This window comes from Syngnathoides biaculeatus, chromosome 8, assembly GCF_019802595.1.
Source record: "Syngnathoides biaculeatus isolate LvHL_M chromosome 8, ASM1980259v1, whole genome shotgun sequence".
NCBI lineage: Eukaryota > Metazoa > Chordata > Actinopteri > Syngnathiformes > Syngnathidae > Syngnathoides > Syngnathoides biaculeatus.
Genome location: NC_084647.1, coordinates 19,462,333 through 19,476,093, shown reverse-complemented (window position 1 = coordinate 19,476,093; position 13,761 = coordinate 19,462,333). Strand labels below are relative to the sequence as shown.

The 13,761-nt window shown below is 42.1% G+C and overlaps 1 protein-coding gene across 3 annotated transcripts in view; it reads left to right on the top strand.

Moving 5' to 3' along the window:
- Window positions 1-12,437, top strand: part of cdon (cell adhesion associated, oncogene regulated) — a 39,883-nt gene extending 27,446 nt beyond the window's left edge. For 2 of the 3 annotated variants that reach the window (XM_061827946.1, XM_061827945.1), the window contains exons 11-20: window positions 58-177; window positions 1,021-1,224; window positions 1,844-2,025; window positions 3,571-3,676; window positions 5,847-5,969; window positions 6,536-6,727; window positions 7,898-8,172; window positions 8,387-8,466; window positions 11,217-11,503; window positions 11,921-12,437. In XM_061827946.1, coding sequence (XP_061683930.1) covers window positions 58-177; window positions 1,021-1,224; window positions 1,844-2,025; window positions 3,571-3,676; window positions 5,847-5,969; window positions 6,536-6,727; window positions 7,898-8,172; window positions 8,387-8,466; window positions 11,217-11,503; window positions 11,921-12,066 — 1,715 coding nt within the window. In that variant the 3' untranslated portion in view covers window positions 12,067-12,437. The remainder of the gene's footprint in view (window positions 1-57; window positions 178-1,020; window positions 1,225-1,843; window positions 2,026-3,570; window positions 3,677-5,846; window positions 5,970-6,535; window positions 6,728-7,897; window positions 8,173-8,386; window positions 8,467-11,216; window positions 11,504-11,920) is intronic. The other variant, XM_061827947.1, reaches the window with a different exon arrangement.
- Window positions 12,438-13,761: the final 1,324 nt, after the last annotated feature.

Here is a 13,761-nt window from a genome sequence, read left to right as displayed (position 1 = left end):
TGTATGACATTTTTTTTTTTTTTTTTGCTTCCTCCTTACACCTCGCCTCTCTTCCAGAAAAGAGTGCCTCTTCCAACAAGAATCCCTCAAACAAACCCCCCGTCGTTCTGATGCCGCCCAAAGCGCCTGAGGACAAAACACCCAACACACACTTTGGTGTGGTGATCCACGACAGAGGTAGAGTGCCCAATGTTGTATCTCTAATTGTCTTTACATTGTGCTCGGTGTTAGATGATTTTCATGAATAAATGGCAAGAGATACGATCTTACAATCACATTGCACGATTGAGCGTGCCTTTTTTTTGTGGCTGTGTGGAGGATTTCTAGTTGTTGTGTTTACAGTGGTGCCTCAAGATAGGAATGACCCGACTTACAAGCTTTTCCAGACATGACTTTTCTTTAATTACTGAGCAAAAAAATTGAAACACAAGCGCTGTGTAGTGAGAGTGAACTTTTGTGAACAATTCTTCACTAAAAGCGAATTCAATAGTCAAACTAATCATACAACAAAAAGAATCATATGTTGTTCATTTAAAACAACCACACAGATGTGCCTCAAAGTCCATTAGCTTAGTGCTAACACTACATAGATAATTTGCCGATATTCACCGGCATATATGCTTTATCCTCTGTGAAGAGCAACATTTGTCTATATACCACCCCCTGGTGGCTAAAGTGCACACACCAAAGGGAGAAACACAATGTCCATTGAATGAAGAAAAATGTATCAATTTCTTTAATTTCTGCATATTATGTCATTGCTGTGTGTTTTTATGTAGTGGAAGAATTTAAAGTGCACGTATGTGGTGATAAAAGTCACTTAAGCTTTCACTAACCCTTCTCTCCTCTTTTGCCTAACTGGGGCTCTCAGCTGGTGCTGTAAGTACACATTCCTCCTGCAATTTATCCTTTCCGCTTCCTCCTAGTTCCTTCCTTCCTCCCATCTTTTCTGTTATGTCCTGATGCGACAACGCAGTTCAAAGGTTCACACGTCTTTTTTTTTTTGTCTTCACATCGCAGTGCCCGAGGCTCCCGACCGGCCCACTATCTCCATGGCCACCGAGAGCTCCGTCTACGTCACTTGGATCCCCAGAGCCAACGGGGGCTCGCCCATCACTGCATTCCGCGTGGAGTACAAGCGCAGTCGCAGCGCTGAATGGGGAGTGGCGGCCGACAACATCTCGCCGCTCAAGCTGTCGGTGGAAGTTCGCAATCTGGAGCCTGGTGAGCCTCAAATAGTTGATTATCCTTCAACGCAGGGGCTTTTGGGTCCAGGTTTTTTTTTTTTCTTAAGGAAACCACTCATGATCGTAATGCCAAATAAACATAACTACCATGTGCAAAAGGTGCTTATTTTTGAGAGAAAAGGAGAAATGTGAAAAAAATCTAATTTTTTTTAAAAAAGAAGTTGAAATAAATACTATGGGTTTTTTTTTTCCTCCAAAATATTCAGTTGTATTTAACTTGCTTCACTCTTGAATATATTTGTATTGAATCTTACAAACTGTTTATTTCTAGTCTTTTATTTGGGTACAATTGTTATGCAATACATTTTAATAAAATCATTTAAGAACATTTTTATTATTATTGTTTTTTTTAATCTTCCAATAAATGTTAATGGGCGAACTGCGTATAATGTTACTGGCTTCTTTCCAGTCCAGTACATTTTTAAAATGGTTTAGTTGAATTTAACTTCTGAGTATGATACGTTTGCATATAATCTTTAAGAACAGGTTGTTTTCAAACATTTATATTTTTATTAAATTAAAACGGCAAATTTGCAGATCACCTTAGCAGGTTTGGTTACCTCTTTGATTCTACGCGTTTATCCACCGTCTCTCAGGTGCCACCTATAGGTTCCGGGTGGCGGCGTTAAATTTATACGGCGAGAGTCCTCACAGCATGGTGTCGAGGCCGTACCAGGTGCCGCAAGCCAGCCCCCGCATGGCCGACCGGCCCGTGGTGGGACCCCACATCTCCGCTACCGATGCCATCAGCGACACGCAGATCATGCTACGCTGGACTGTGAGTATGCGTGAGTAACGTGGGAGTCAGTGAATGACGAGGGGTGCTGTGAGCTCAGGTTAGCGGCTGTCCAGCCATTGCGTATTATTGAGTCCTTGGCTGTCGGTAATAGCAGCTTGTGTATGGATGCAATCACTCACATTTGAAAAATCTACGGGTGTGGTCTGTCATGCCCGCAGATATATAGTTGCGGGTGTGATATGGGATGGAATCTCAAGACCTTTTAAATAACTTACTGAGTTGTTGTACCTGAGTATGTAGTTGTTACCTATTACTATAATCATAATTTATTGACACTGCAAAGACTTATAGACATTTTTAAAGAGGTCAATAGACATTCTATTTGAAAACTAAATATTACCGCGACTGCCATAAATAGGAGGCTGGCTTGCTAGGACGCGCCTCTCTACGTATTGGCCACATCTGAATCAGGCAACGAGGTGGATGATAGTCTGTCTTTTTTTTTTTCTTGCATGCCGTCACACGATCAAACCAAAACTGCCTCGCGATCGATGCATTGAACACCCCTGGTGTAACTGAATTTCCTTTGACATGGCTCATGATGTTGATGACGTAAATGCGCTCGCAGTATGTGAAGCAGCTCTGAACATGCGCTTTTGGCATCACTTCCGAACATGCTCAGTACGGTTAACTTGCATTTCTTGTTTCTGGGTAAATACTGATTGTTTAGGAGCAGGCTTGTTTTGTTTACAATGTTTATGAATTAAACACGTAGATTAATGTCAAGACTATGCAAAATAAGCAACGTCTTTCAATATCTATTTTTTCTACACGTAACAAATTTTACACATGTGATTTTTCATGCTCGACTGTGCAGATTTGTGAGTGCGATGGCGCGTGGGCGCAAACGCGCTCGTCCAATGTGAGTGACAGTAAATGTTCTTTGGTCTTTTTTTTTTTTTTTGTAATTGACTTACTTGCGTTATTTGATTAATTGTTCCATCCCAATGTGCCATTTCTATGGGACAGTGATAACTGTGTAGAAGAGGGGACATAAAACTGTCCCAAAAACTGTTTAAACGACATTAGACCAAGTTTATGCTGCAAAAATGTGGCTGTTGGTCTTTGAGGGGGAATCGCAAAGCAATAAAAAGTATCCATCCATACTAAAACTAGGAACAGAAGTAAGATTACCACCTGCAAAAACAAGTATAGTACTCACAAGGGGTATCTAATGCTTAAATAGAAACTGTTTGAAAATGACAGAATGCTCAGACTTCCTGGCTCAATAGCCGACTTGGTGAGGATCGTGTTGATATCGAAGCGCTCGTTCTCACAGCCATCAATTCATGTCGCGCAAACTCTAAAGTGCAGATGGGCGTAGATAATTGCCGCCCTTTCCATAACCTCGGCCTCTCATTATCCCGGCGACTTTCTCGTCGACTTCCGCGCAATCAGAGAACGGAGAGCCGATAGCCGCTCCATTAGCTGCTTGGGGGGAAAAGGATAATTGTGGTTTAGTCTAACCATGTTGTTTTTTGTTTTTTTTTGTTCTTTTTTTTTTTTTTTGTTCTCCACTCTCAGTACAGTCCATCCAGTAACAACAACACTCCCATCCAAGGTTTCTACATCTACTACCGGCCCACTGACAGCGACAACGACAGCGATTACAAGCGTGACGTTGTCGAAGGTGCGTTGTTTGACATGTAAAAGCAAGACCAAAAAAAGGATGTTTTGTTCATGTTCACATGATAAAACATCTTTGCTTTGTTTTGACTTTTTTATTTTAGAGGGTGTGTGTCGGTCAGTGGGTGTGCGCCATCACCCTCGGCATATTGAATGGGTAACGGAACTAAAAAAAGATTTTGGAAAGGCTGATTTCAAGTAATTTATTTTCCAAATGTTTAAGCTACCGATGTGGGGCACCCCCATTTTCCAAAGCAAAGCGTGTTGATAGTCAATGAAGGCCTCATGCTTAATCAAGCCAACATATCTCCCGTACATAGTTACATACAGACTGTATATATTATGCAGCATATATGAGGTAGCGTTGACTTCTTCAGTGTGGATTTGTTAAATTTCTTCCAAGTGAATTGGCTGGAGATGAAATACGAGAGGTACGCGAGGGCTTGGGTTGCTGGCTAAAATGAAAAACTGGCCATCCTGCTATAGGAAAGGAGAGGACGGAGCGCTGGTGTTGGGGGTCTTACGTATCTACTTTAGCTTCATGTCAATGCAAGTTAAGGGCTCCATGTTAAGTTTGGCCTTGACTAAGTCATTTTTGGACTTCATGTCAACCAGTCTAGAGAGATTTGTGAAATAATGTCAGAAGGGAAAAAAGAAGCAACTCGAAAATAAATGGATAATAATAGATGTCTATTTGAAGATAATAAAATAATCAATACATTTTTCATAGAAGGGAATACGTGTAAATAAAGAAATAACCTATATAAGAATAACATAAAACAAAAAAAGAATTTAGTAAGGATCAAAATAAGTACCGTAATTCCCGGCCTACAGAGCACACCTGGTTATAAGCCTCACCCAGTAAATTTGTAAATGAAATACTATTTGGTACATACAAAGACCGCAGCTGTGTAAAAGCCACAAATGCCCACATTGAAACACGAGATAATTACAAAGGCGGTACAGAGAGTTTAATCCTAGCGCCGCCGCGCTAGTGCTAGCGCCACGCTAACCGGGCCGGTTAAAAAAAACGGTAAAAGTCTATTCCTCGGCACATATATTCCATCTTACTTTTCTGCTCGAGTGACCGCTTGTGGCCATTAGAAAAACGCACAAATTAGCCACATCACAGCATAAACTGGTTGAAAGCGTGTGAAAAAAGTCGCATCTTGTAAAGTGCGGTATATAAAAAAATATCACATAAAGATCTCAATATAAGAAATTACCGTAATTCCCAGCCTACAGAGTGCACCTGGTTATAAGCCTCGGTACGCAGAAAGAGTTTGACGCTAGCGCCACATCGCCGCATAAACCGCACGGTTGGAAGCGTGTGGAAAAATGTCGTGGCTTGTAAGCCGGAAATTCCAGTAATTAAACAAAGACGAATGTAATAAAAGCATTATATGATTAAAAAAAACTTTTTAAAAAGACTATGAATATATCAATGAATTAATAAAAACATTTTAAAAGCACTGACAAAATATAAATGAGTACATATATTTGAAAACAAAAAAGAATAAAATACAATAAATATTAAATAATACATTTAAAAATACATTAAATTGGTGAAAAGGAATAAAACAATAATCTGAAAAATAACAACAGAATAGAATCAACATGGATAAAATTAGATTTTTACAACCTGGCAGAGCTTACATCCACTGCCTGCGTCGTTGTGCTTGTTTTTTGTAAAGTATTCTAAATGGAAAAAAAGATGAACGGTCATGATTATCATATTAGTGCACCTACAGCTACTACTGTTAGTTCTGTTGCTGTATATGTGAAATGCAGCATAAAAAAAAAAAAAATTAAAATCTACATTTCGTGTGTGAGTGTGCGAGTGCGTGTGTGTGCATGCACGCGTTAACATTGGAGTGGAGCCAGCACAAACACAAGCTGCCATATATGGCACTGGACCAGAGTGCAGCAACTGTGCGAAGGCCCGTGGGACGGACAAGAGACGAGTGTGTGCGCGCGCGAGCGTTCACATGTCGGGTTGGGGAGCCCAAGAGCGTATGAAGGAACATGACCTCAGCCAAGTGGAAAAAATAAAGATGATGTGATTAGACGGGACTTAAAGCGGCTCGAAACACCGCTGCAGCCGCTCTCTTTCCAGGAATTCATCGCTCGCTCTTCCTCTTCTTCCCCCTCCTCCTCCCCGCCCTTCTTTTCAGGTGTTAAAGACTGGCACATGATTGGTCACTTGCAGGCCGAGACTTCGTACGACATCAAGATGCAGTGCTTCAACGACGGCGGAAAGAGTGACTACAGCAACGTCATGATCTGTGAGACCAGAGGTAAGAACGGGTCATACAGACAAAGGTAAAACACTTTTATGGTGTTTTTAGATAAATATTTTTCATATTTTACCTGAACATTTGATCTTACTGGAGGTCCCAGGGCTCAGTAGTTAGGACATTGGTTTGGTAAACCAAGAGTCGTGAGTTCGTGTCCCACTGGGGCCTCATTCCCCGAGTGGGGTTGCGTCAGGAAGGGCATCGGGCGTAAAAACTGAGTCAAACAAATATGAGCGTCCATCTGAGATGTCACGCTGTGGCGACCCCTAACGGGACAAGCTGAAAGAAACTTACTTACATGTACATTTGATCTTGTGTTTTGATTTCTTGGCCCATCTGTTTATTAGAAAAATGAAATGTTATCCTTTAACACTAAAGTTTGCCTACTGGCGACTTTAGGTCTAGGTCCATACCCAAACAGACCTTTGACCTTGGTCCTAACTACGTATAAGTATCTACTGTAAATACTGTAAATGCCACCACCTTGGAAGAGGTTATCGTAATACTGCAGCGTCCACTTTTTTACCATGTTCCAAAGTGTCTTGTCTGTCTGGGGTTTCTCGCAGCTCGCCAGTCTCCGGGCTCGCCCAGCCAGCGGCCCGTCACGCCTCCTTGGCCTCACCCGCAGGAGCCTGCCAGCCCGCCCGGCGGGCTGCTGTACCTCATTGTGGGCTGTGTGCTCGGCGTGATGGTCCTCATCCTGCTGGCCTTTATCGCCATGTGCCTTTGGAAGAACCGGCAGCACAACAACATGAACAGTGAGTGTTCCAGTATATGTTAAACGCTGCACCCAAAGGTGCCCTGTTTATTGACTTTTGTAAAGACCAGTGGTCGCCTTAAAGGAAAATTCCGGTGGTGTGGAGTAACAATGTATCCAATAGGTCATGTAATATGTACTCTATATTGATAATGTAATGTTATATCCTCTCTCATTTAATAGTGTTTTGAGAAGATTTTTATCGACAATTACAAATTTTCGGGTGCGCCGCCATTTTCACGAGTCACATGACCTACGCGTGTGGATGCGATGTGTGTTATGTGCCGTTCCAAACGCTCGATTACATAGGACACCAATATGCCCAGCGCTGTTTTCTCTGATTTATCCTCATCTGAGAAGAAATAGCAGTATCGGTTGATCGGGAAGACGGAGGAATACGTCCATACAGATTTGAACCTGTGGCTGTAATTAATGTTGAATATTCGGATGGTTCTTCAGGCGGAATGACGCGGAGTCTTGATGAGCGAGCTCTACCACTTGACAGTGTCCCATGTAATCGAGCGTTTGGAACGGCATGTAACAGGTCACATCCTCGCACGTAGGTCATGTGACTCGCGAAAATGGCGCCGCACCTGAAAATTCATAATTGGCGATAAAAATCTTCTCAAAACACTATTAAATGGGAGAGGATTTAACAGCACATTATCAAGATAGAGTACAGATTACATGACCTATTGGATACATTGTTACTCCAAGCCGCCGGAGTTTTCCTTTAAATAGAATAAAATAAAATAAGAACACATAAAAAGTGTAGAGGTGGAATAATGAATCGATTAATCAACAGCTAATTATTCAAATTATGCTCTAATGGTTTTAACCTTGATCCAAATCCTCTAAATTTGAGCCTTTCAACAGTAACTGTTTAAAATTAGCTGTATAGCTGTATGCATTTTACGCTCAATTTAATTTTTTTAATAAAGCAATAGAGATTTAAAAAAGATGTTATTCATCAGTTAATGAAAGAAACTGATTTAAAAAATGTACATTAACCGATTATTAAAATAATTGTTAGTTACAGCCCCGAATAAGTGATAGCAGTTCACTGGTATACATTATGTCAGGGAAAGCAATACCAAAAAAAAAAAAATGGTTAATGGTTAATGGGACTAAAAATGAGCCTTGTGAAACTCCTTTTTTTTTCCTGCTGCAGAATACGACTCTCCGGGTTACTTGTGCCAGCCAGCAGACATGAACGGACACGTTTTGGAGTACACTGCTCTGGCAGGGACCGGCCATCTGAATGGCGGCATCCACGGCGGCTATGGGCACAGCAGGGGCGGCGGCATGTTGCCCCCAGGATGCCACCACCTGCACCACAAACACCCCAACGGCCTGCCTCTGCACAACGGCAATGGCAGCCTCTACCCGGGTGGACACCTGCACGGCCACGACAGCACCCTGGCCCACCCTCACCACCATCACAATGTGAGTCCAGGACTCCCATGATCCTCCTGTACTGTACTCTAAATCAGGAGTTCTCAAACGCGAATCACAATAAAAACAAAAAGACTTTTCCAGGTATGGACTTTTTAAAAAAATAATAAAACAATCCTTTAGTGCAAATTATTTTCTGGGCACCAGTTTGAGACCCACCGCCGTCGATGTCTTCCACCACAATGAACACAGTTTTTATTTGTAGGGAGGCGGCATGTACACAGCTCTTCCCCAGTTGGAATCTTCAGACTGTATGAGCTGTCAGAACTTGTGCAACAACAACAGGTACGTTTATGAGTGGTAATAAGGTCATGCAAGAACATGATGGATTTTTTAGATGACACAAGTTGTTCAACTTGGCTGAAGTGGAAACAATTCTTTGTCTGCTGTAGTGGGAAGAGAATGGAGCCTTGCGGAACTCCTTATGTGTCTTATAATGCAATATTAAATTTATTTAAAAATACATGAGCATATAACTTGAATGAGATGTATAGTAGACCATTTAGCCTCCTTACTGGTCTTGATTTTAACCATTATACATTTAGGAGAACGATTTCAAGCGCAAAAGCCAGCTAGCACCAATCATAAAAAAATACAACCTCAAAGACAGCCTATCACAAATTTGTATTTCATTAATGTGCAAAACCAAACAACTCCTTTGAGAAACTAATCAAAGAGAAAGCGTAAAGTGCCAAACACATCTTCCTGCTTTAGTTTCATCTTCATAGTAGCCAATCACAAGCTCATACGTATTACCATAAGTCATCACAAAAAAGTGGCTCAACGACATCTTGAGGAAAGCAGCAATGACAAAGTTATAACTGAGTGCAATCAATGAGATTTATTGCTCCCTTTGAAGATTTAGGATTAAAAAAATCTTAATTTCAGGGAAGGTGAAGGATTGGTTCAAGAGAGTCAAGTTCTAGTAAGATCACATTTAATAACTCTTCTTTTTTTTCCCCACAACGATTAATAATTACCATTTAAATCTAATTTTATAGTGAAAATTTTGGAGTTGGATGTTTCCGAAGAATGTTTTTTTTTTCCTGACGGCTTGGGGTTCTTATTTTGCGATTAATTACCATCAAATAATGTATATTAATTTTGATCATAATAAATTAATAAGCAGCACGGTGACTCAGCTGGTAAAGCGTTGGCCTCACAGTTCTGAGGACCCGGGTTCGATCCCGGCCCCACCTGTGTGGGGATTGCATGTTCACACTGTGTCTCCGTGGATTTCCTTCGAGCACTCCAGTTTCCTCCCACATCCCAAAAACATGCAACATGAATTGGACACTCTAAATTGCTCGTAGGTGTGATTGTGGGTGTGGCTGTTTGTCTCGATTTGCCCTGCGATTGGCTGGCGACCAGTTCAGGGTGTACCCCGCCTCCTGCCCGTTGACAGCTGGGATAGGCTTCAGCACTCCCCGCGACCCTCATGAGGATAACCGGCAAAGAAGATGGATGGATGGATAAATTAACATTAATAGGTTTAACCTGTAACCAGAAAAAAACTAATTGTAATCATTTCACAAAAAATGGAGAGGTTCTGCTTTCGGATTTCAACTCTTCAATCATTTGTGTGGTGAGGTTTAGGATTTGGGTTTGGATTGAGGTTCAGACTTGGTTTAAGAGATTTAGAGTTAGTTACAGTTAATTAGTTATTGTTGGGACTAGGTCTGGTGTTTCGTGTGAAAAATCGGGAGTAAGTGCCGGGATCAGGATTTTGCTAAGCAGCCGACGAGCACCTGCTTTTGTTTCCAAAGTGCACTTTTTTCATTTCCCTGCTCGATGACTTTTCCATCAGGCACCGTCGTCCGTTTGCCGTGGTTTGTTTTGAACTTTGTCACATAGCGTGTCGTCGGGAGCGAGTCCAGCTGTCTTTGCAATCCACTCGTGCTACTCCTGTTTTGACGTGCTTAAGACTCCGCGGCGTCACAGTTTACCCAGTGTTCGCCCAGCCGGCACACGAGCCACGCTGATGAGCCTCCTGTTTGTTTAGGCGGGAAAGAAAACGAGGATTATGGTCGGAGTCGAGGCTCGCTCCGATAGCAGGAAGCGTGGCGAAACTCGATGCTACTCTTACTACTACGTGGGATTACAATATTGAAGCTTTCTTGTCGGCTCTCGGGGTTTATACTGTCGTAATACGCAAGGACGCCCCTGTGGATTTCAACATAAACACAATGGCTGGTGGTCAGCAACCCACAGACTGACACTTGCCAACCAGCTAAGGCCCATTTCTACTGCTGTGTTTAAAAATAAATATAGATACCGTCATTTCTGGCCCATAAACCGAGACTATTTTCACACGCTTTCAACTATGCGGTGATGCGGCTGATTTGTGCATTTTTTTTCTAACGGCCGCAAGGGGGCACTCCAGCGGAAATGCTAAGAGTGACACCGGTGGAATATATGTGCTGAGGAAGTGACTTTTACCAGTATTTTTTTTTTTTTTTAACCAGCCCTGTTGGCGCTGCGCTAGCGTGGTGCTGCTGTGTTACTGCCGCGTCTGTGATTTAGGTATGTTTTTTTTTTTTTTTTTTTTGCTGGCCCTGTTAATGCTGTGCTACTGTGTTGCTACTGTGTAGGTGCTGTGGCAGTTTTTTTTTCTTTTAATGGTATTTTTTTGTTTGTTTTTTTACACCAGTCCTGTTCGTACTACCGTGTTGTTGCTATGTTAAGCTAAGGTTTTAAAACTTTCCGTGTACCATCTTTCTTTGTAAATATCTCATGTTTCAATGTGGGCACTTGCGGCTTATGTATGTACCAAAGGGTATTTCCTTGACAAATGTACTGGGTGAGGCTTATAATCAGGTGTACCTTGTAGGCCGGAAGTTGCGGTACGAGGTTTACTATTTTGTCTGATTAAATCAATATGACTGCTTTGCGTGGTTGTCTGCATTTGGAGACTAATGGAACTTTTTTGAATCCAGCGAAGTACATTTAAGTACAGCTCAGTTGTATTTCACTTTTAATATGATTTTATTTCATTTGCATTTCAACATTGAGCCAACACCTGAAAAACCTTTCAGGTGTTACAACAAGACGAATGGCGTACTACCAGACGGGACGCTTCCCCTCATGAACCGAGTGGCGTCCTGCCAGCAGGACGGTCTGGAGATGGTTCCTCTGGGCCGGGCGGAGTCGTCGCCGTGCCGCCACCGCCGGCCCCTGTCCGGCGGCCACACCGGCGAGCGTCGGGCAGGCGTTGATAACCCCGACGCGGCGCACACGCCTGATGAGCGCCGAGAGTCGTCGCCTTTGCATCGCTCGTGTTGTTTCGAGGGAGACAACGCGGACTTTCCAGCGGATGACACAGGTGATCCATTTATTTTTTTCCAGCACTCCCGTGACCCTTGTGAGGATAAGCGGCTCAGAAGATAGATGAACTAAATATATAACAGAATTAAATGTATGCTATACTAAAATATATTATTTGCATATCTTAAGTGAATTTTAGGGGAATAGGTTTAAAATAAATAATTGTGAATTATACAAAAAATTATACAAAAAATATTGCCCTTGACTACTGATGTACTTTTTTTTCCCCATACAGTTTTCTTATATGCTAAAAGTATTTTGTAAACTTAAACTACTTACCTCGAAGCTTCAGAGGCTGAATAGCTCAAACAATACAACTTTATTTTCGAGCCTCATTTACGATACTATTTATTTAAATCTGTATAACCTGCAATCGGGTTCTTGTGTTTTTGGATGCGTTTGTGTGCGCATGCAGCAGAGGAAGAGTCGGACGGGGTGGATCAGGACAGTCCGGTCCTGCGTTGGGAGAGTCTGGGTCTGCCGGATTCTGACTGTGACGAAAAGCCCAGTTGGATGTCCGGCGGGGGTGAGCTCATACAGGCAAGCCTGCAAGAGGTCTGAAGTTGCTGGCGATTGCAAGGGCGGAGCAACTGTGGAGATGTCACAAAGAGGACCTGAGAGAGGACAGTCCGAGGATATGAAAGAAAACAGTTGATTGGACCTACAAGAGGACTTTTGTGCCATACGGATGACAAACTGTCGCGGTGACCACATACTGAGATGACACTCCTAAAGACTCTTTTAGATGACTTATTTATTTTTTTCTAGTAGTAAACTATTATTTCATATGAATGTATCTGTGTCAAAGAACAACGTTTTCAGTCTTTTATATTATTTATGCTTTTTTTTTGTCTGAGAACTGTTTTGCATTTGGGAGATTTAGCGACTTATAAAGTTTGGTAATAATATAAAGAGAAGATATGGAAGAGTAAGTCAACACTTTCGGCCTCCTTACTCTGGTTTTCTTTACAAGGTGGGGGTTGCGTGCACGTGTGCGTGCGTGTGTGTTTGTGTGTGTGTGAATTTTTTGTGGGGTTAAAGTTGAATTGTTTTGTTGCTAAATGGGTGAAAGTCTGAATGGAGATGAGTGAACGGATAAGTTATGGAACCACGTAGAGTTATGGTTCATTCATGAGTAAATGAGCCCATTAAAATCAGTAGGTTCATGAGTAAGAGCATTAAGGTATGTTAGTAGTGTCAGGGAGAGTTGGTGAGTAAGCATAAATGAGTAAGTTATTGTGTTTGTGAGTTTGGGCTTTAGTTACAGAGTGTATTAGGTAAAGTTTGTAAGTGAGAGTAAATGTGTGAGAATGAGTTGACGAATCAGTGAATTACTACAAGCCGCGACTTTTTTTTCACCCTGCAGTGATGCGGCTAATTTGTGGATTTTTTTTCTAACGGCCGGAAGGGGGCACTCGAGCGGGAAAGGTAAAAATGAGGCTGGTGGAATATATCAGCCGAGGAAGTGACTTTTACCAGCCCTGTTAGCACTGTGCTAGCGTGTCTCTAATATTTACTGGTAAGTTTTATTTTAACTGGCCCTGTTAGCGTTAGTGCTAGCGTTAGTGCTAGCGTTAGCGCTGCGGTAGCGTTAAACTCTTTCTGTGTACCGTCTGTCTTTGTAAATATCTCATGTTTCAATGTGGGCACTTGCGGCTTTTACACAGCTGCAGCGTATGTATGTACCAAATGGTATTTCCTTTACAAATGTACTCAGTGAGGCTTGTAATCAGGTGCGCTCTGTAGGCTGGGTATTACGGTAGTTGATTTGTAAGTTTGTTACATGGTGTATGAGTGAATGAGGCAGTGAGTGAGTGAGTGAGTGAGTGAGTGAGTCCATTAGCATTAGTTCATGACTGAAGCAATTTTTGACAAATGAGTCGGTGGTTGATTAATTAGCGTTAGCAAGGAAGTTCGTTAGTTGGTCATTTCAAAGTAAATGAGTGTGAATGAGTTCATGAGTAAGAGCGTCTGAGTGAATTAGGAATTAATTAATGAAATTGATGAAGAGTTAGATAGTACTTTAGTTTGAGTAAGATGAAATGAGTGATTCACAGAATTGGACAGCGAGTGGTACTTTAATGAGTAACCTCTGAGTTTATTTGCGTCAGCGTGACATCGCTATCAGTCGTCCTCCACGTCGAGCCGGGTGTAGTAGAAGGTCACCCTGTCTGCGTGGCCCTTGTACAAGGCCTGACAGGTGTACGTGCCCGCCGCCTCACGCCGTACTTCATCGACCTCCAGGGCGGAGGTGTT